Source organism: Neofelis nebulosa, chromosome 12, assembly GCF_028018385.1.
Source record: "Neofelis nebulosa isolate mNeoNeb1 chromosome 12, mNeoNeb1.pri, whole genome shotgun sequence".
Classification (NCBI taxonomy): Eukaryota; Metazoa; Chordata; class Mammalia; order Carnivora; family Felidae; genus Neofelis; species Neofelis nebulosa.
Genome location: NC_080793.1, coordinates 83,018,427 through 83,041,657, shown reverse-complemented (window position 1 = coordinate 83,041,657; position 23,231 = coordinate 83,018,427). Strand labels below are relative to the sequence as shown.

At 38.8% G+C, this 23,231-nt stretch overlaps 1 protein-coding gene across 10 annotated transcripts in view; it reads left to right on the top strand.

The window, feature by feature from the left end:
- MAMDC2 (MAM domain containing 2) overlaps positions 1-23,231 on the top strand; it is a 400,592-nt gene that overhangs the window by 89,247 nt on the left and 288,114 nt on the right. For 9 of the 10 annotated variants that reach the window (XM_058695733.1, XM_058695734.1, XM_058695732.1 and 6 more), the window contains 2 exons: positions 1,758-1,826; positions 22,518-22,575. In XM_058695733.1, the coding sequence (XP_058551716.1) occupies positions 1,758-1,826; positions 22,518-22,575 (127 nt within the window). Of the gene's footprint in view, positions 1-519; positions 642-1,757; positions 1,827-22,517; positions 22,576-23,231 lie in introns of all 10 variants that reach the window. The other variant, XM_058695736.1, reaches the window with a different exon arrangement.

The window sequence follows — 23,231 nt, the reverse complement described above, 5'->3', positions numbered from 1 at the left end:
ACTTACATTCTACTTATTTATATGTATGTGTGTTTCCCTTGAAATCGTTCCTTGAAAGTAGGAACTATTTCTTTTTTTAAAATTTTTTTAATGTTTATTTATTTTTGAGAGAGACAGAGTGTGAGCAGGGGAGGGACAGAGAGAGAGGGAGAGAGAGGGAAAGAATCCCAAGCAGGGGTGCTGCCAGCACAGAGCCTGATGTGGGGCTCGAACTCACAAACTGTGAGATCATGACTTGAGCTGAAGTCAGGAGTTGGACACTTAACCAACTAGGCCACCCAGGCACCCCATAGAACTGTTTCTTATCTGTTCATATCTGTAGTCCTGAAACTTGGCCTTTCCATGGAAAACTCTATCCATAGACTTTGTCTTATCTTGTAACTATTGGAAAATGCAGTGAAAACAATGACAAAATGCTGAATTTTTAATTTACTTGTTGGGACATTTTATTTTGCAAAGTGCATGAAAGGTGCAGACATGAAAGTCTTTTAAAAATCTATCATAAAAATTCCTCCCCAGCTATACCACCCATGCATTTGTAATAATTTTCTTCATGGTTATACAAGTTATAATTGAAAGGAGGATTCAGAAACTGACCAATCCCATTAATAACTGGAGCTGCTGATAGAGTATTTTCTCAGGTAAAAACTTTGTCTACTGCCCCCATCACTGTGTCCCTTGCTCACAAAATCAATAGTTGAAGCAGGTACTGGAGCAAGTTGCACTGTGTGCCCACCTCCAGCCAGCTGGCAATCCTGTTCATCCAGGAGCTTCTGTTGACCTAACTATCCTTTCCCTACATTTAACAAGTATATCCCAAATTATAGGTTCTATCAATTTTATTGCTATAATTAATACAAAACCACAAGCCTTATCTCAATACCAAGCACCCTTATTTGCTTGATCAGTCCTACTTACAGCCATACTTTTACTACTATCACTCTCCATTTTTTAAAATTTCAATATGTTTTATTTAACGTAACACGTACCAAATATTATCATTTCAGCATGTAATCAATACACACATTATTTTTTTTAATATATGAAATTTATTGTCAAATTGGTTTCCATACAACACCCAGTGCTCATCCCAAAAGATGCCCTCTTCAATGCCCTCACCTACCCTTCCCTCCCTCCCACCCCCCATCAACCCTCAGTTTGTTCTCAGTTTTTAAGAGTCTCTTATGCTTTGGCTCTCTCCCACTCTAACCTCTTTTTTTTGTTTTTTCTCCTTCCCCTCCCCCATGGGTTCCTGTTAAGTTTCTCAGGATCCACATAAGAGTGAACACATATGGTATCTGTCTTTCTCTGTATGGCTTATTTCACTTAGCATCACACTCTCCAGTTCCATCCACGTTGCTACAAAGGGCCATATTTCATTCTTTCTCATTGCCACGTAGTACTCCATTGTGTGTATAAACCACAATTTCTTTATCCATTCATCAATTGATGGACATTTAGGCTTTTTCCACAATTTGGCTATTGTTGTATCACTCTCCATTTTAGCAGCTTGAATAACTAGATTATTAGCCAACTGCAATCAAAATACTACTTTCTTTGTATGGAACTGTGGGATCACTATATTGACTCCTGACTCTAACGTGACACTGTATGTTAACTACACTAGAATTAAAATAAAAAATAAAAAGGATTTAAAAAATCCAGCCCCAAATAAGTTTTGTATAGCTCTGAAAGTTTATAAAAGTTTATAAGTGTCAGTCTGACATATTCTCTAAAAATTATTGTTTTGTTTCCAGGGACACTGGATTGCCTGCTACTGGCTTTGGAGCTCTCTTTACTAGACACCCACCAGATCATCGCAAAATGTTAGTAGTCCCTAAACCTGCTGCAGATTGCACAAAATACTTCTTAATTAATCAGGAGGTTTGTTTGCGGAGGTGAGGGGATGAGGAGTCTACATAGTCAACAAAATACCCTTTACATAGCATTTCACAGACTCCTTTAACAAAAGTATTGTTTTTCCATCAATATGCAAGTGCTAGTAATAATAATATAGTCAATCCTCATTATTTGCGGATTCTGTATTTGCAAATTCTCCTACTTGCTATAATTTATTCGTAACCCCCAAATCAATCAATGCTCAGGGTGCTGTTGCAGTCATTCACGGATCTGCACAGAAAGGCAAAAAAAAAAATTGAGCCAACCAGTGTGCACGTTCCCAGCTGACCTGGAGGAAAGTAGAACTGTATCTTCCCGTTTTGGCTCTTATGTACTGTACCCGAGTGTCCTTCTCTCAGTCTTTTACTGCAATTACTTTTGCCTTTTTGCGTGTGCCTTTTGTTGGTGATTTTGCTATTTGAAATGGCTTGCAAGTGCAATGTTAAAGTGCTGTCTTGTGTTCCAAGCACAAGAGGACTGTGATGTGACTTATGGAGAAAACATGTGCATTAGGTAAGTTTCCTTCAGGCATGAGTTATGGTGCTGTTGGCCATGTTCAATGTTAATGAATTAACAGTGCATATTAAATAAAGTGACTTTAAATAGAAACACAGATAAAACCAGGACATGTACTAATTGGGTGATGAAAATATTGTGGCCAGAGGCTCTCAGGAACCTAACCCTGTGTTTCCCCTAGAGCAACGGTTCAGGATTTGCTAATTCAGTGTTTGCGGTGACTTTATAGAACATTACTATGAGTTATGAGCTTGGACTATAGAGCAAGAGACTGCTAATTTTTACTGATAAAAGAAATATATTTATTTTGGGGAGGCATGACTTGTTACTACAGAAAACGAATTTATCTTCCACTCATCTTTGTAAACAAGACAAACTTTCATAATTTCTGTAATGACGTATAGATAAGTGATACGGAAATATAGGTACTTACAAGCTCTATAAAATTCTAAGTATTGAATTGTGCGCTGTGTGGACATGGGGACATGTCATCATCACCAGCAATTTAGATGTTTTTGCTTCCTGTGACAACTGTCTGGCATTAGAACTAAGCTACTTTGCAGTCTGTCTGGGCTTGAGGTGGGAAATGTCCTAAATGACAATGCCCCACACCCCATTTCACAGTCACTTGAAATTCTGGCCAGGTGTTCTACCATGCAGGTTCTAACCTTGATTGCTGCAGTGGGGCTGGCCTGGCCTGTGTCTCCCACAGGCTGCTGTAGCATATCTAAGTGAGCTGGAAGGCCCACAGGGAGTATTTCCAAATGATCCCTGAGGAGGGTGGACTTCTGGCTTCCATGACGATGATGAGCTAAAAAAAAAATCCCACTGGCTCCCTTCCTTGCACTGAAATCTGGAAATTCTAGCAACAACATGGAAAGGCAGAATGAATCCAGAGGCAGACTTTGACAACTGTATCAAAACATTGAGAAACTCTAAAGAAAATGATGGGTTAGAGGAAGAGAGGGCTGGGAGATGGAGTAGGGGAGGAGGAGAAGAGAGAAGGCAAAGGCTGAAGTCTCTAGATGGAGTCTTGAGCCAGACCAGGATGCAAGCAGTGTTCTCGGTGGGCCAGGCTTATGCAGGAGCTCAAAGAGTCTTGTCTATTGTGTTTGCAAACCTGGAGTATAAGCTCAAAGTTGGATTTTTCTGCACTGGCTTTGTCTACTATTTTTAGTCCAGGACAGAAAAGGAGACACCAGGGCTCTACATACTAGATGATTTGATACCAACAATCTACCTCCCTGAAATCACTCTGATCTCAACATTGAAATCTGTAATTCCAGCCACAGATGGCCAGTAAACCCCTGAGTTGTCTCCTCCAACTCCAGTTCGAGAAAGCAATCTTGGATATGGAGGAACGAGGCAGTGCATGTAAAGGAGGAAGAAATGCCAGGGAGAAAAAGCACCGTTAAGCCCAGAGAGCGGTAGCAGTGGTGCTCAACCCACATCACCCTCACTCACAGTGAAGACACGAGCTAGGCCTCCCTTTTCAATGGGCCACCTTTGTGGTCATCAAAGCAGAGGCATCTGGTAGTCTCAGGAATAATACAAAGTTCTAGTTAAAAAATATCATGACACATCTAAAGAATAAAAAGCATCACGAAGAATGACAAGACATAGGTGACTTATACCAGAGGAAGCAGACCTGGTGGGACAAATGTAACGGGAATTTAAAGCTTTATTACTTGGGGAAATAAACAGTTGCAAACATAAGACAAAATAATAAAAATCAATTTGACGTTAACTTTCCAACAGCAACACTGGATGCAAACCCATAACATTGAAATGTTGAAGGAAAAGAATTTTGAACCTAGAACTATTTAAATGGGAGGGTCAGACAAAGATATCTTCAGACACAAGGACTGGTTGCAGACTTACCATCCTGCCATGAGTAACTATAGAACCGGGCAAAATATAGTAGGCAACTGTCATCAAGTGTTGGGTAGCAACTGTGTGTCTCTGTGCTCCTTGAGATGGGGGTGAGGGCGTCTCATTCTCCCTGACTTACTCTCTGAGCACATGTCTTCCAGCTGCGATGCAGGCAGGTGAGCCCAACTGCAGAGCAATATTCCTGTTGAGTTAGGAAGCAGGAATAGGATTTTAGAGCTTCTGAATGTGACTCAAATTTGTAGGACCAGGGTGTCAGAGAGAAGGAAGTTGTGTGTGGAGGTGGGAACAGGAGTCCACATCGGGTTCCCTTGGGTCTCAGTCAAGTATGCGGCCCTGCACGCACTATGGAAATAATAGACACCCCTGGTGTTAAAAAATCAAATAGAACTGTCTGTAGTGTATTCTGAAATTTTACAGTGATGCTCCATCCTACCTGGTAATCTCATGCAGCGGGTTCCACCGCTACATCACCTGCCTTCAAATCTTGGCCCTGCCCACTTACTAGCTGTGTGATCTTGGGCAAGTTGCTTAGCTATTTCAGTTTCTTCATTTGTAAAATGAGGATGATAATTATAAAGGTGTCCATGTTCTAGGGTTGCAGTGATGATTAAGCAAGTTAATATACATAAGATAATTAGAAAAGTAATTGATGTGTATGTGGTAAGTGCTGTGCAAGTCTGCTGGGCTAGACACTCAGCAACCTGAGTCTAGAAACTCTATCAATTCAGGGAAATGTTCTTAATTTATTTCATTGATGATTTATACCTTCCATTTTCTCTGTTCTTTCTTTTTGGAAATCCTTTATTCGGGTGTTGAATTGCTTGGCCTGGTCCTCTACTTTTCTTGTCTTTCTGTTTTATTTTTTTCTTTACTATCTTCTCTCTGTTTCTTCGACCCTACTATTGAGTTGTTTTTTGTTTGTTTGTTTAAATCCTTCTGTTTTTATTGGATCCTTTTTTTAATTTCATGACTATAATATCTTATCTATCTGGGGATGTTAATGATATAGTTTGTTTTTCTTAAATTTTCTTCTCCATGCATAGTCTCTATTTCATGTAAAATGCTTTTTTTGTTTCTGTTTGGGTTTTGTTTGTATGGTATCTATCTATGCTGGAGGCTTTCTTGAGGGGTCTGAATAGATAGAATAGAAATAGAATAGAATAGAATAGAATAGAATAGAATAGAATAGAATAGAAATAGAATAAATTTCTAATCAATCCTTGCTTTTCTGCTCATGATTAAGAGCCTGTGAGTGAAACTTACTGTCTTGGAGTTTTACTGGAAGGATCTAGGTGGGTCTTCCCTCCCCCCCACCCCCCCAGAAGCCCTGGTGTCAGTATTTTAGTCTTTCCTCTTGGGCTGGTCAGATTCCCCAGAGAAATCTCCCTTATTTGACCCTCTGAAGGGTGAAGGGTTGGCACGTGTGTTCTTGGAGTGAGCAGAGCGTTTTGCTGGGACATCAATATTAATCCTTCATTATGTATGGTCACTGAACCATGTTGTTGATCAATGACTTTCTCTTTCACCCTTTAAAAATTTATTTTTTTAATCTTTATTCACCTTTGAGAGAGAGAGAGAGAGAGAGAGAGAGAGAGGGAGAGACAGACAGACAGACAGACAGCACAAGCAGGGGAGGGGCAGAGAGAGAGGGAGACACAGAATCCGAAGCAGACTCCAGGTTCCGAGCTGTCAGCACAGAGCCGATCATGGGACTCGAACCCATGAACTGTGAGATCATGACCTGAGCCTGAAGTCGGACGCTGAACTGACCAAGTCCCCCAGGCATCCCTCTTTTACCTTTTCTAGTGAATAAATTTCTAGTTCCTGCTGGAAGAGAGAAGGGGCAGTATCCAGCAGTGGAGAGTGACAGAGACCTGCGGTTCTAGCTGCTTCTCCAGCAGCTCCAGCCCAATTGTCCTTTGCTGCTTCAGGACTTACTCAGCTTTCTGTTAAGTCACACACCACTTGTTTGTTCCTCTTCTCCAAGCTTCCAAAACTTGTTTCTCATGTCCTTTTTCCTGTTCTTCATATCCTTGTGGGTTTATTTTTTTTAAAGTCTCTTTCATATGATTTTAGTGCAGCTTTTTGGAGAAGCAAAATGCAATGTGTACAGTTAATCTTAACTCTGAAGTTGTAAAGTCTCATCTGAAATGTCACCTCCTCCAAAGGACCCTCCCTTCCTACTGTCACCCCAGCCCCCACGACTTGGTAGGTCCCTTGTGGGTGTCCATGGCACTGTGTGCTGCTTTTATCCTAACACTATACTCATGTTAGTTGCAATTACTTGCATCCCTGTTTGTCTTTCTTGCTAAACTTGCTCTAAAGGGCAAGACCATGACAACTCCATCCCCCGTGGCTACCAGAGAGCTTGACCTATAGCAGCTGCATAGTAATCATTTCTTGAATGAATAGATTATTTCTGGTGTTGAACAGAAAATTCTTACAGAGGAGAGGTATTGCTCTTTCCTATCTTTGATTTAGGGCTTCAAGGCTTGTAGAACCAAAAGTTCTCAGTTCTATTTTGGTAAATGCATTGGAAGACACAGTCTTTTAGAAAAATCAGTCCTTCTTAGTTGGAATTGCTGAATTACTTGTTTGTCTTATTTGATTATCAGCAAGGAAATAAATACATGAGTACCTTCAACTGTCCTTCACTAATTCCATATGTAATTCCTTCTTTCGGTTAATGTACGCTAATTATACGATATTCCATACCATAGGATGCTGTGGTTTTTTAGAGTCTGCTTTGTTTAATATTAAATATTCTTTTGCTTCTTACCAACTGTACAGCTGTGGAAGTTAAATGTCAACTTTAAAAGGCAATGAATAAGAATGAGTTTGCTCAATGGACCAAAGTAATGTGCTTCAACTTATAAAAGAAAGGCTGTAATCATAATGTAAATTTAAACTTCCAGTTACCTCTTAACAAAAATCAGAATGTAGGTATAGTTTTGTTGTTAAGGGGACATTAGCTAGATGCATTTATTTTAATTTTTAGATAACATTCATTATATTTTGATGGCACTTGACAGTCCTTTCTTTTCTTAAAAAATGTTGGGGTGCCTGGGTGGCTCAGTCAGTTAAGCATCCGACTTCAGCTCAGGTCATAATCTCACAGTCCATGAGTTCAAGCCCCGCGTCGGGCTCTGTGCTGACAGCTCAGAGCCTGGAGCCTGCTTCTGATTCTGTGTCTCCCTCTCTCTCTCTGCCCTTCTCCTGCTCATGCTCTGTCTCTCTCTGTCTCAAAAATAAATAAAAACATTAAAAAAATTTTTAAAAATGTTTATTTATTTATTTTGAGCGAGCGAGAGAGAGAGAGAAGGCCTGTGCACGGGGCTGGGGGGTAGGGGCAGAGAGAGAGAGAGAGAGAGAGAGAGAGAATCCCAAGCAGGTTCCCCACTGTAGCAAAGAGCCTGGTGTGGGGCTCAATCCCACGTATGGTGAGATCATGACCTGAGGGAGACCAAGAGTCAAACACTTAACTGACTGGGCCACCTGGGCACCCAACAGTCTGTTTCTTTTCTCACAACTCAACTGATAGCCAACCTACTTTATTTTGGACCAATATCAAGAAGACACAACACTTTTCCTCCTTAAACTGGCAGCAAACATCTCTGGAACATATTGGAAATCAGAAGGACTACAGTGTTTGGACACCACTTATCACTCCTGGCCTTACCTAGAGAAAAGGACTCTGTGGATAACTCCTCCCACATATGTCACAGACTGAGATAAATTTTTAAAAATTATAATGTAGGGGGAAGTAAGGTTGAGACTAAAAGCAATATCAATGACTTAACTTTAAAAGTGAGGATTTATATACATTGAGGCTGGATTGAGCTTGTCTAGAAGTAGAGTTATTGTTTCTCTTGAAAGCTGGTTACATTTCTATCAGTGAGTTTCCAAGGAATTCACCCTGACCAGTAACAGCAGGGGTGAGAGTCAGGGAGGCCCAAAGACCACAGCCACCGACAGTGCTCTTCTGATCTCAGATGGGCACAGTTGCATGGCTAGGAGGTCTCTGACACATACTCCTTTTACTACATGGGTAGAGACATTAAAGGCATAGCAAAGTAATGAGAGACACATTTCCTTCAAGGCACATAGGAAAAGTGGATAAGAACCTGAATATAATTAATAAACTAAGATATTCTTTGCCCTCCCATCTTGTTCTCACGAATTCAAGTTCTCGAGAACTTATACGTAATTTGGAAGCTCTTCATGAGGCATGGAAAGCTAGTTCACTGATTATCAGAAGGCCCTTAGATATGTGATGATCTATACAAAATCATTTTATTATTTGTCTGTTGTAACAGATAGTTGTAGCTGACTCATTCTAAGAAGTAAGGTTTTCCATGTATAATATTTGGACGGCATCTGTGACCAGTAAGCAAGCAACCAACCAGAAACCAAAACAACAGAACAAATGAAACAAACAACAACAAAAGCTGTATCAAGCAGATTCAATTTTGCAAATGAGATTTAGTATAAATATAGTTTTAAGATCTTTTTCTCAGAAGCCCTTAACTTAAATATGCATATTAACCATGCATGGTCCTGGGATAATGGTTCACAGGAGGAGCTAATTTTTTTTGACAGTGAAAGCCAACTCTGGCATAGAATACGCACTGGGTGAGAAGCATACGCATGGGAGCCTGTGTCAGTTTGAGGGCAGCCCAGAAGTACTGACTATCTGCTGGAGGATGGAGAAGTATGAAAGGTAGACCTCTTACAAGGAAAGCAGTTACTACTGCATCCTGCCATTTTTACCAAATTTCATTGTATCCCGGTGCTAGTGATTAGTGTATATTGTCAAAATTTTATAATAAATGTGTCTTGTTTCCAGAAGTCATCCAAACACTATGTGATCCACATGACTGGAGAAGAAAGAAATTAATAATGTTTTGGATCACTGGGTAGCTTTTTGGAGATAGTTGTTTTTCAGAAAAGGCATGGTATGGAGAGATAGGAGACATGGTTCTACTTCTGGGCCTGCACTAAACCTGCTATATGACCTTGTGCTGGCTAATAAGCCTCTCTGGGTTCCAGTTGTTTCCATCTATAAAATGAAGAGATTGAACCAAATGATCTGTAAAGTCCTTTCCTGCTCTAAAATTTTATGGTTCTAAGGAGAAAGGCATCTGTAGTCTCATAAATGGACAAGTTAAATGAGGCCAAAAAGTAGTTCAGGCAGTTAAGTGCTCATTGTTGGCATAGAGCACTTATCCATATGTGTCTGGAGCGATTACTTCCCAGTAACCATAGTGAGCTTAGGCCGCAGCTTTAACTCTTTCAATTTATTTCTCTCACTGGGGCATTTAGCATCTGTAAAACCTTTGGCACTCTTCAGAAGAAAGGGACTGAATATGAATAGTAAGAGGTGTTATTTTGTTTCTTCCTTTTCTCAAACTCCAGGGCAAGGCATTTGCTTTTTTTTCCTACTCAGGCATTTATGTGGTGGCTTGTCCCTTGGTAAAATGCCACCCAGTTGGTGAACATTTTTCCAGAAGGAAAAAAAGTTTTAAAAAATGCCTGTGATGAAGGTGATGAGGGTAACAACAAAGAAAATGTGAAGAGGAGAATGATGTTGTGGAATGACCATACAATAGGAGTGAGACAGACCAGAATCCCATTCTTGATTCCCCATCTTACTCATTGGAGGACCTTTTCCTTCCCATGCAGTGTAATGTGGCCAGGCTGTGTGCTAATGGGGTGATTTTCCTCCCTGCTTCCACCTCCCTCAAGCCCATGTGTTGGTCATATGACCCGTATGGCCAATCAGAAAGCATTCTAGGATTATAATTGAAGTTTTGGGCAAGATGCCCTAACATTTTCCAGGTAGCAAGTTACAGAGGGCATCTTGCTGTGGGGCGAACATCTCTCTGTAAATGAAGCTAAGCAGAGGTGTGGAAAAAGACTGTTCTGATGGTATTCTTTTTATATGTGCTGGTATTTTCCTTCTTTTTTTTTTTTTTTCTTGAGTTTGAGCTAGGTTTCTATAACTTATAACTTTAAGTAATACAACTGATAGCAAATACTTATATGGTATGTATTATGTGTCAGGCACCATTCTGATGTTGCTAACTCATTTACTTCCTACAAAACTCATACGACTTGGTTCCATCTACATTATCTGCATTCTATGGTGGGAAAAACAAAAGCACAGAGAAGTCAAGTAACATGTTCAAACTTTCAGAGCAATCAAGTGATGAGTCAGGATTTGGACTGAGATTGTGTAAGGCCAAAGCTCATGGTCTTAGCCACTCTTCTCTTCTGCCTCTTTGAATGCTAGGCCAACTAAGAGAACTCTGAACATGGAGATGTTTTTTGCTCCACTTAGGCAAGGCCCAGGTCTTGAGCACCAAGCCATTTAAAGGAAATACTGGTGAAAGGTTCTTTATCTCTTGAAATTTCTAGATTCAATTTTTTCATTTTTCAAATAATATGGCTACTGGTTCCTAAGACATACCTTGGATTTGGTTTGGAAGTTTCCCCCTGTGAAGCAGAAACCTGCCTGAGCTCATCTCACTCACCTGGGATGCCTGGAATGGGTGGCTTGGCTGGTGCTGAATGGTAATGGCTTTTATAGTTGGTCAAATTTGCTGAAATGATTTCAGAGTCAACCTAAATGCTATTGCTCTTTATGCTACTCCTGCATATAGGGTATCTGCTGTTACCTGACATACATTGAAACCAAACAGCTAAGTAGGTGGGACACTTCCCCATTTGTTAATATTTGGGGGTATGGCTCAGGTCCTGACGTGGCTTGTGTGCCTTGGCACAGGAGTGTTTTAATGGTGGATAGCAATGACCTACTTTATTGCTATCCTTTCAGGGTAATTCATAAAATTTGGTAAGAAAATTTATGTGAAAGCACCCGGTATAGTGCTTGTTAGATCCAAAGTTTTGGCATCATAGTGGATTCATGGCTGACTCAGACCATACCTGTCTGTATTGTATCCAACTTCATTAGAATAGCCATTTACACTACACTACACCTACCAAATTAAAGTTCAAGTTTATTTGCATACCCAGGTGTGCTCAGTGAGGCCCTCAAGATAAAATTATGAAAACAGCTTTATTCAATTTACTTATTTGGTCTCTAGTCCCCAGAAACAATCCCTTCCCTCTCTGTGCATGCATGCCACAGCTCCCATCAAGAGACAAAGGTCATTTTCCTGTCTTATGAATCTGGGCTGGCCTTGTGACTCATTTTGATCAATGGAATGTAGCAGAAGTGATGCTCTGGGACATCAGAGAGCAGACCTTATGAGACTGGTAGTTTCTACTTTCTGATTCTTGGCCTCTAGCCAACATGCTGTGAGAAGCCCAAGACACATGGAAGAGAACCAAGGCATCTGTTGACAGCTCCAACTAAGCTCCCAGACAACAGACAAAACCAACTGCCAGGCATGAGAATGAGCTATCTTGGATCTTTCCATCCATTCAAGTACCTGGATGACTGTAGGTCTCATTAACATCACATGGACCAAAACACTACACAGCTGAGCCCAGTCATCCCACAGAATAATCAGAGATAATAAAATAGTTGTTATTTTAAGCCACTAACTTATATGCCATAGTAGTAGATAACTGAAGTAAGCTTCATGTCTCTAACTACCATGATTATATGGCTGCTTCTACCTTTATTTGGCCTACAGGTGAATTTGTGCCATTGCTAATCCATTGGGAATACAAGCAGTTCAAATTTTGGGATTGATGAGGTCATGAAACAAATGAGTGGCAAAGATTTTCAAAATGTTAATATTATGGAATTTATATTTAATCCTGACATTTCCTTTTATTCCACATAATGGTGAGACTGCATTACTAGTATTTCTCTTTATAATATTGGAAATTTATGTGGTTGTCATAATGCTATAATTACTTGAAGTCTTCAGTGAGTCTCAGTGGATAGTACTATACTGTGCATCTTTGAGCCATAGAAGTGGTTTCATAGGAACACGAATTTTACAGCATTATGGAAATCATTGCTGCTATCTGTGTTTAATTTGATTCTATATTTAGCACTTTCATAGTTAAATTATTACCTTAATAGATAAGGCTTACATTGCCCTTCAAAATGGCTTGCAAAAATTATTAGTCCTGAGGAAATTATGTTTGTTCCACATATCTGAATTCATCCTTTCGACATAATGAGTGGCTACTATGAATTAGGAACAATTAGGTATTAGGAATATAGAGACAAAAGACACCCATTCCTGAAGTAGCTCACTGTCTAATACATGAGACAGAAAAATCACCAATCAGTACTCATGTATCAGTAAGGAATACCCTTGGCTGAAAGTAACAGAAAACCTCACTAGTATTAACTTGAATAATTAAGGAATTTGGCCGTGAAATATAAGGGAGTTAAGACTGGAATGTCACCGGGGCACCTGGGTGGCTCAGTCGGTTAAGCATGGTCTCACAGTTTGTGGGATCGAGCCCCACGATGGGCTGAGCATGGAGCCTGCTTGGAATTTTCTCTCTGCCTCTCCCCCACATGCATGCTCTCTCTGTCCCTCCCTCTCTCTCGAAAATAAATTAACTTAAAAGACTGGTATAGCAGCTACATGATGTCATCAATGATGCAGGGCATTTTTGTCTTTCTTCTCTACAAGTTTTGCAGGAAGCTTTCATCCTCATAGTATCAGGAGGGTTGCTGTGCCTCCCAACATCATCAATCTGTTCTAGAAAGGAAGAAATGGGAAAGTGAAGAGGTAAAGGGAAACCCCCTCAGAGCCATCATTCTTCATCTACTAGATGGCCACCCTTGGCTACAAGAGTCTTCTAAGTAGAGAAAGACACACAAGAAGGGAGGCTGGAATAATTGTTGAATAAACCAACCTACACATTGCAACATGCTAGGGTGAACAGACAATGCAAGAGGAGAACATAACTCAGATTTGGAAGGTTAGAAAAGGCTTCCAGGTAGATGTGAAACCTAAGCTGAGTCATGAAGTTTGAGCTAGAGTCAGCCAGATCAACAGGAGAGAAGGGCACCCTAGACAGGGATTTAGGGCAGGGGATAATGGTACCTGTGACGGGCATGTCTTGGTTCATAGAGTACAAGTTTTCAGTGATAGCATCCAAAGTTGGAGAAAGATGTTGGGGACAAAGCAGGTAGGGCCTGAAAGCTATGTTAAAGAATTTGAACTTTGGGGCGCCTGGGTGGCTCGGTCGGTTAAGCGTCCGACTTTGGCTCGGGTCATGATCTCACAGTCCGTGAGTTCGAGCCCCATGTCGGGCTCTGTGCTGACAGCTCAGAGCCTGGAGCCTGTTTCAGTTCTGTGTCTCCCTCTCTCTCTGCCCCTCTCCTGTTCATGCTCTGTCTCTCTCTGTCTCAAAAATAAATAAACATTAAAAAAATTAAAAAAAAAGAATTTGAACTTTATCATGAAGGCAAGAGTGAAAGGTTTTCAAGTATGGGGTAGAAATGATCAGATTTGTGTTTAAAAAGCAGAAGGCAGATTGTAGGTGACTGGACTGCAGTGAGAAGGCTATTGAACTAACCAAGGCAAAAGATGATAAGGTCCTGACCTCTAGTAATAGTGGTGTGGAGGAAAAGATTTCATATTTTAGATATATTAAGAGAGAGGAATAGACATTTACTTGGTAACTGATTAGTTATAAGGGTAGAGAAGACTCAAGGTTGATTCCCAGGCTTCTGGCTTAGGCACCTGGGGGTTAATGGGGCCATTCACTGAGGCAGTGAAGGTAAGAGGAAGAGAAAATGCCAGATAGCAGGTGGATAGTTGACACTGGAGCATGATCGAGATCAGTGACCCAGATTCAGTTGCAAATATAAGTGTCCTAACTAGTTCCTCTGCCTCCAGTCTTGTCCCTTTCAATCCATTCAGCAGCTTGAATATTTCAAATAAAATGCAAAGAGAACCATGTTCTTCCACTCTCTAATTAGTATCCTTGCAGTATCGCTTTTTCTTCTTGTGTCAACGAGCACATATTGTGTGTCTGGCACTGAGCTGAGGGCTTTATATGCCTTATTTCATTTAATTCTCATTATTTGAGATAGACACTGCAGCTATCTCCATTAAAAAAGGGGCTCAGAGAGGTAAAATAACTTCCCAAAATTTCCTTAACCTAGGAAGCACCAGAGCTGGGTTTTAAACTCAGGTCTGGTCTGTCTGACTGCAGAGTTTGTGTCCTTAACCACTATAGTACATTGCTTTTCATGCTTAATTGTGTAGAGTGCTCCATTTCCTTCAAAGTATTTCACATGCATTATCCACTGCTAACATTTATACAAGGTCATATGAGTCTGTATTTTCTTAATTGTATAAACAAGGAAATCAAAGCACAGAGATAATCAAAGAATCCAATTTTCCATTAATTAATCTATCTGTCTAGTCTCTAAGTATTTTTGGAAGAGATACTAATGGGGGTAAATAAGATGTAGAGGGTTTAAATGGCTTGCTCAAGACCCCAAGTCCACTTAATAGTCAAGAAGACACTAGAATCTCTGGGTTTATAAGTCTGTGTTCTTGACAGAAGGAGAGAACTGCTTCCAAACTGCTAGAAAACTTAGCAAGGGCTTGGCTTGGATCAGGAATAAAAGCAGATTCAAATTGTCTGCCATTTCATCTGTTCTTTCCACCTCTTGCCCTCTAGCTTCTTTGAGATTGATTTGTAGGATGGACCTAGAGAGTATAATGCTAAGTGAAGTAAGTCAGAGAAGGACAAATATGGTATGATTTCATTCATAGGTGGAATTTAAGAAACAAAACAAATGAATAAACAAAGAAAAAAGAGACTAACAAAAAAACCCAGCTCTTAAATACAAAGAACTAACGAGTGGTTGCCATAGGGGAGGTGGGTGGGAGGATGAGTGAAATAGATAAACAGGATTAAGAGCACACTTACCTTGATGAGCACTGAGTAATGTATGGAATCGTTGAATCATTATATCGGACACCTGAAACTAACATAACATTATGCTAATGATTTAAAAAAAGAGGGAGTAAACAAAGGTAGAAAAAGATAAAGGCCCCCTAAAATAGAAAATCCTTCAATGAGAGCAGAGGCAGTTATCTCCAGGACTAAGGCTCACCAATGAGCCAGCTGTGTCACAGGTTGGGCGAAGAATCTCCTGAGACCAGAGCAGAACAGAAGTCTCCAAGAGAAATTTTTGCAAGAAGTAAAATTAACTGAACATATTGAGATGAGAATTACACAGCTGGGGAAGTTTGAGAGTAAATAAGTGATAGATTAAAAAAGGGGGAGGGCAGCATTCAGCAGATGTGGAAGAACTATCAGATTTGCTCTGTGTAGCTTCACTCCTTAGGTAGATCCGAGATTAAAAAAGAATGATGATTTCTGTTAAGAATGAGACAGAACTTCCCAGAGTGGTTGTAACCTCCCCTTCCATCCTAACACATGGAGTCAAGTAGAATCCATTGCCATGGGCCTCTCCTTGTCCTAAATAACAGATGCTGCTTCTAATGCTGCCGGAAATGGGATTAATTCCAAATTAATTCTCTGCTTTTTTGAGTTACTTACTCAGATTCAGACTCTTAGGTGGGACTGTCTGATTTGCTGAGTAGATAGATGTCACATGCTCTTGTTCTGGTTGCTGGGAAGCCGGGTAAAATATCTGTTTGTCCTCCAGACAAAACAGAAAAGAAGTGGTTGACCTTTAAATTTCTTCCAGGTTTAAGAAATTGTGATTCCCTGGGTTTTGGTATTTCATCTTGTCAGATTTACACATGTTACCATAGAGGTTGGTGTAGTTGTAGGCATTTTAACTAATATCATGGCTTTAATAAAAACTTCAATATCAGACTTCTTTTCCTTTTTCATCTTGCAGAACACCTTTAGCAGTTCTCTACCTTACAACCATTAAAGGTTGAAGAGGGCTTGTGTGGCAAACTGTGGGTGGTGCTGGGTGAAAGCCAGCTGTCCACTTTCCAAACGTTCTTACAGCATGGCATTATGTTGGTAAATTTATCAGCATCTGGTCTTCAGTTTTACATGTCCAGAAAGACAATTTTATCTGTGCTTCAGAATTTATCTGACTCATGAAGATTGACTTATGCTCATTAAACTCACAAGAAAAGCCATTATTCTAATTAGTTAATTTATAATGGGAAATAAAATGTTCAAGCATACCAGTCATGTCAGCCTTAACAAAAGGATTCTCTTGGAAAAAAAGAAAAAAAGGATAGGAAGGCAACGTATAATCAGAGTGTTGTTCAGAGTGTGTGAGTTATGAGATTACAATAATCAATGGCCTCAGATTCTGACTACCTGATTATAGTGGGACTCCTTCAGTTGTAAGTAAAAATTGCACAATTAAAATGACCTTGAGTCAAAAGGAGAGTTTATTATAGGAGTTTGAATTACCAGATGGAACTCTGGGAAAGTCCTTGGAAGAGTTGGGCTTCCAAGACTACTGGAATTAGAACCAGGATTCTCTCCCTGTTGGCTTCCTTTTCTCCTTCTGAGGGGAGGTACTTTACATCCCATGGTTCTTATCACAGAAGAGGGACTGACTCTTTCCCATTCATCTCTAGTAAGAAATTCCATGGCAGAGCCCTGATGGAATCTGAACTAGGAGCTGATGTTTAGACCTATCAGTTGTGGGTAGTTATGGAGTGGTAGAGCAGGGACATGTGGCACAAGGCTGGCTTGAGGTGATTCCAGACAATGAGCTAAAGTCACTGTTAGCTGTCATAATCAGACTGGAACACTGACATTAATGTATTGCAGCTCTGCTCCCAGAACCTTCCGGAGAGGTCTATTTATGAGCCAGGACACCTCTTCCTTGTGCCCAGAACACATGCCTCCCTTAGTTTCCTCATCTCTTGCTTTCTTGAGTTTCTCTGAAGACCATTTCTCTTCTAAGGGATTTATTCTTTCATTATATTCTTTATTTGGCTATAGCCTTCAGCTGATATCGAAGAGGAAGATCTATGGTTTTATTTTCAAACGACCATCTTGTTTCAAATTGGACAAAATATATCACTTCAAGATTGTTGCCCTGTTTTTCAGATTGAAATGCTTGGGGGAGGTGGGTGATCACAAAGAGTTTATAGCTGACTGACTGAAATTCATCATTCACTATTATAAAAGTTTCCATTTTGTTGAGCCACATTGCATTTTCAAAAGATAACTGAATATTTTAACCCTCCACCTTTATTTACTTTGAGTTTTGTAGTAAATCTCTATCTTTTTATATTCTAATTTTATTTTAATTGCTTTATTCATTTAATTCATATTTCTCAGTGCCTACCTTGTATCAGACTCTGTGCTGGGAGGTGATAATAAAGAAAGAGAGAAGGACCTGAGCTTGGTGGAATGGGTTTCTGCCCATTAAGTGCTTTAAGTGGGTTGAGAGATGCGCAAAGCTGCTTTGCGAGGTTGGCCTGCCCAAAGCATCACTCTATTTGACTGATAATTGTATCATTTGAGTTGTAACTTTGGATGAGGTTGGGGTAGAGAAATAAATTCACCATCATCTATTAACACTTAAACATTTTAAGATTATGTAATATTTCCATTTAAATACTCTTCAGACATCCATCTACTTATTTCCTAGTTATAATGTAAGTTGATATCTTTGCCATGTTTACTTCTTATTTTTTTAAAAAAGACCATTTATCATGACTTATAGAGTAACTCAATATATTCACCATATTGATGGACATTAGCTTCCAGTTTTTCACTGTTACAAATAAGGCTGCATTGAATCTTATGTATGTCTTCTTGAGTATATGTGCAAGGATTTCTTAATACTTAGAAATATAATTGCTAGTTAAGATATATGCACCTTCATTTCTGTAAGATATTGCCACTAGTAATGTATGAACATGCTCATACTTTCATATCCTTACAAACAATGTAGAGATTTTTAATTTTTACCAAATGGATATTAAATGGTAACTTACTGTTTTACTTTGCATTTCACTGCTGAATTTAAGACAATATTAAGCCTGAATTTGTTTTCAAATATTAATAGCCATTTTGTTTTCTTCTACTATGAAGAATTTATAGTCTTAGTCCATTTTTCTATAGGATACTGTCTTCTTTGATTTCTAAGATTTTTTTATTTATTCTGGATATTGATATTATTTGAGTTAATTTTTCAATAAATATCTTCTTGTCTATGAATTCTCTTGTAACACTGTTTATGGTGTCTTTTGAGTGATAGAAAATTCAAATTATAATTTAATCAAGAATTATATATAAAATGTCAGATTGTAAACCTTTTAGAAATTATACATACACACATATGTATATGTAACATATATTGAATAGTCACCTATAAATAAAGGGGTTGTTTTATGTCCTTCAACAGATTTAAAAATTTTTGTCATAAATGTCTTTTAAATCTGTTAGATGCATTCATATAGGAAAATTAGAGATTTTGTTGCAGTTATAAATGAGATATTTCGACTTTAATTATGCTTTCTAATTTCTTGTTGTTGGTGTATGGGTATGCTATTTTTGTATATTGATCTTGTATCCAACAACCTTCCTGAAACTTGCCTGTTGTTATGATTTGTAGATTCTCTTGGATTTTTAAAATGTAGACAATCTTATATGTGGAAAATAAGAATTTTGTTTCTTTTATTCCAGTTATTATACTCACACTTCTTTTCCTTGCTTTAGTGCATTTTCTAGAATCTCCAATTCATAGAATAGAATCCAGAATTTGTGCCTATTTGGGAATGTTTATAGAAAAGTTTTTCATCGGCTTAGTCTTTATTTTGATTTACTGTTTTCTTCTCATAGTGATGTTGCACTACTCTGTTTATCATATGTTGAATTTTCCTGGAAGAGCAGCAATCGGGTAATTCTAAGGAGGAGTGAGAAGTCTGGGCAGTTTTATTAATCTCTTAGTTCAAGAGTGCCCTCTACTGTTGGAATAGTGAAGTGATCTATATTTTATTGAAGCCATCTTTTTTGAAAGTGGTGATTCTAGGACCTTTCATTTCTGAGCTTGAATTCTTGTTTTTCTTTACCTTGCTCGTTGCTTCCCAATTTCCCAGAGGCAGGTCCTTCCCAAGACTGCCACTGTGGTCTTAAATACTTTCCAAGCCTCTTTCTTGAAAAGCCAATCTTCAGATCCTCTAGTCACAGACTTGTTCTCAGTATTTCCCATCAGTGAAGGATGCTTTCTTTTCTGGGGGTGATGTCTTCTGTGTTCCATCCCCATTAGGGACTTGCCACTCTCTCCTCTCTTCCATGTAATACCCACCTGATATTGCTCCAGTATGAGCTTTGGATATGGCTCTACTGATTTTGGATTTTTCTCCCACATACACATGCGCTGAAGTTTGTAGTTTTCTCTAGCCACTGTTATGCACTAGGCATGGGTGATTGTGTGATTTTATTTGCTTTTGCAGATCGGGGTTGGGACACACTTGTTTGTATTCCTAGCAGGTTTCCCGGTAATGCAAATACTACTACTCTGGAAACCACACCATGAAAGCCCTGAAGAAACTGGTGGTTATCACCAGATTTTGGAGGATATATATAGATATTTGGGTTTAAGGAAACAAAGGATCTAGGAATGTGTAACAATCTTGTCCTGACTGTGGATTGGTCATTTTATCTTTGTGATTCTGTCATTTTTTGACTTACACATTCTGTGTTGTTAGGTTTCTTGACTTAGGATCTTCCTGGTGTTTGTTCCTTTAATCAATACGTGATGATCTTTATTACTAATAACTTTTGACTCAAAGTCGATTACATGTGATATTAATATAAGAATACTAACTTGCTTTTGGTTAATATTTTCTGGATATACCTTTTTATATCCTTTTATTTTCAAACTTCCTTTGAAAATAATTTATTCTAGGTATAGACGCATAGAGTTGTACTATATAATACAATATGATGTTCAGTTTAAGTCTAAGAAAATATTTTCACTGATGAGTTTAACCCTTTTACTTTCATTGTATTTGCAAAGGCATTTAATTTTATTTTTATGATTTTAATTTGTCTTATAAGCAAAAATGATTTGCATTTATTCCTTTTATTCTTTTCTTCTTATTAGATTGGTTTTTAAAAAAATTACTTGCAATAGTATGGAGGTTCCTCAAAAAATTAAAAATTGAACTACCCTACAACCCAGCAATCGCACTACTAAGTATTTATCCAAAGGATGCAAAAATGCTGACTCAAAAGGGCACATGCACCCCAATGTTTATACCAGCACTATCAACAATAGCCAAAGTATGGAAAGAGCCCAAATGTCCATTGACTGATAAATGGATATAGAAGATGTGTTATTATACACAATGAATATTACTCAGTGATCAAAAAGAATGAAATCTTGCCATTTGCAACAACATGGATGGAACTAGAGTGTATTATGCTAAGTGAAATAAGTCAGAGAAAGATAAATATCATATGATTTCACTCATATGTGGAATTTAAAAAACAAAACAGATGAACATAGGGGAAGGGAAGGAAAAATAAGATAAAAATAGAAAAAGAGGCAAACCATAAGAGACTCTTAAATACAGGGAACAAACTAAGGGTTGATGAAGGAGTGTTGGGTGGGAGGATGGGCAAAGTGGATAATAGTAAGGAGGGCACTTGTTGGGATGAGCACCGGGTGTTATATGTAAGTGATGAATCACTAAATTCTACTCCTGGAACCATTACTACACTATATGTTAACTAACTTAGATTTAAAAAAATAATAAAAATTTAAATATTTACTTGCTAGTTTGAAAATTACATTTCTAATATTTGTTCTTTTAACTGCCAGCATTCAAACTTGAGTGTGCGTCAGCATCAGTTAGAGGGCTTGTTAACACAGACCACAGGGCCCTACCCCCAGATTTCTAACTCAGCAGATTGGGGTTGGGACCCACTTGTTTGTATTCCTAGCAGGTTTCCGGGTAATGCTAATACTACTACTCTGGAAACCACACCATGAAAGCCCTGAAGGAACTGGTGGTTATCACCAAGTAAAATATTAGCACCTGTACCCAATAACCATTCTGAGTTTGACTTCCTTGTTATTTTGGAATTCTTTTACTTACTGAATTCTCTTTCTCACCAGCATAGTCAAGCATTAAAATGTTTAAATTTCCTTGTGCCCAATATTTTTAGGTGTGCAATTCTCAGAAGAGTTTCTTTGACTGTCTAGTCCCATAATACTGCGAGAAACAGAAGTAGGGCTTTATTTATTTAATTTATTTTATTTTATTTTATTATATCTCATTGGAGAATAATTTTTGTCCCACGCTGAGTTCTAAACAGAGAAGCTTTCTTGCAAGTTTCCCTAAACTGGTGGCTGGAATTTCTTTGATTTCTTTTATTTGAGGTTACAGACTTTACAGACTCCTGGCTGTGAGTAGGACAGCCTTCTGTGCCTTCTGTGACCCCAAAGCCATGTCTCCGGCCCTTCATATGCAGCCCACACTCTACCTTCTAGTCTTGGCCTATCATCTTACGGCTTGCCATTCTAGTGAGCACCGTTCTCATTTCGGGCACCTCAGGGTTTCCCCTTGGAGCTTGGCTGTGCTTGTAGACTTGGGGAAGGGAGGATATATTTATTCAGCATTGCTCTGTGTTTAATTGGGTGGAGGTTAGGGAAGCTATATAATCTCGGTCCACCTGGTTGTCTTCTATTATCTCTTTCAGCTGTCATCTAGCAGCGAACATGGGGCATAGAGTCAAAGGGTTTGAGACGCAGAAAGCAGATGGTAAAGAGAATCCCAAAAGTCTGGAATGCACCTAAGCTCAGGGACTTGGGCTTGGTAGCATATCATTAGTACAGGAGAGTAGTAAGTGGTACTGAATTGGAAGTAATTGAAGGAAGGGCATCCTATAGTGGTAGATAATGCTATAAACAAGGTCTGGGATAGTTGTAGGGTTTTTTTTTTTTAATGTTTATTTTTGAGAGAGGAAGACAGAGAAAGAGCACAAGCGGAAGAGGGGCAGAGAGAGAGAGAGAGGGAGACAGAGACTCACAAGCAGGCTCCCTGCTGTCAGCACAAAGCCTGATGTGGGGCTGGAACCCACAAACCGTGAGTTCATGACCTGAGACAAAGTCGGAAGCTCAACCAACTGAGCCACCCAGGTGCTCCAGTTGTAGGTTTTAACATTTTTATTAGGACCAATCCTCCTTGAAATGTTTTTATTTCATGTAAAGCAGATAGCACTAAACATCTTAAATATCATTCTTTTTGGGGTTGTTCTTTTCTCACGTATTGACTTATCCCTCTTAGGTGTGCATTGACAACATATGCTGAAGACTATGCTCCACCATATGATTATCAGCCATTTGTGAGTATAAGATGGCTGAAAAGCCCTATTCTAATACTTATTTATTTATGTACTTAAAATGATTCTTTATTTCTAGTATAAATAGTCAAGCTTGGGAAGAAAGGACAAATTGCAGAAATTTATGATGTTTTATATTTATTTAGAGATATTAGCTATTTGTGGGAGTCAATGGAATGTTTTATGGCTATGATTTCTTTTTGGAAGTTTATAGATATCAGGAAGAAAATATTGCAGTGTCCAAAATATATTAGTTGTTTTCTTCCTCATCTTGTTTTATTGGCCCCTTCCCTGAATTCAATTTATGTGAAATAAAAACCTACCTTTCTATTCATTTGTATTGCACTGACACATAAAAATAAGTAGTTTAATTTAGCTCTGGGAGATGTGTATGTTGATAAAATATGTCCAGTGTATAACTTCAATATACTTGTACTTAAAAAATTATACAACAGAAACCAAACAAGGTTGCCTCCTATTAGTCTTGTTATGAAAGTCTTGACTGGTACAATGGGTAGTATTTAACTATTGAAAAAGAGAAAAAAGTCATCTTTATTTTCAGAGAGTATGATTATCTTCTTAGGAGAACTAAAATATTAAACTGAGGAGTAATTAGAATAAATAAGACCATCTAGTAAGGCAATTGAATACAAAATAAG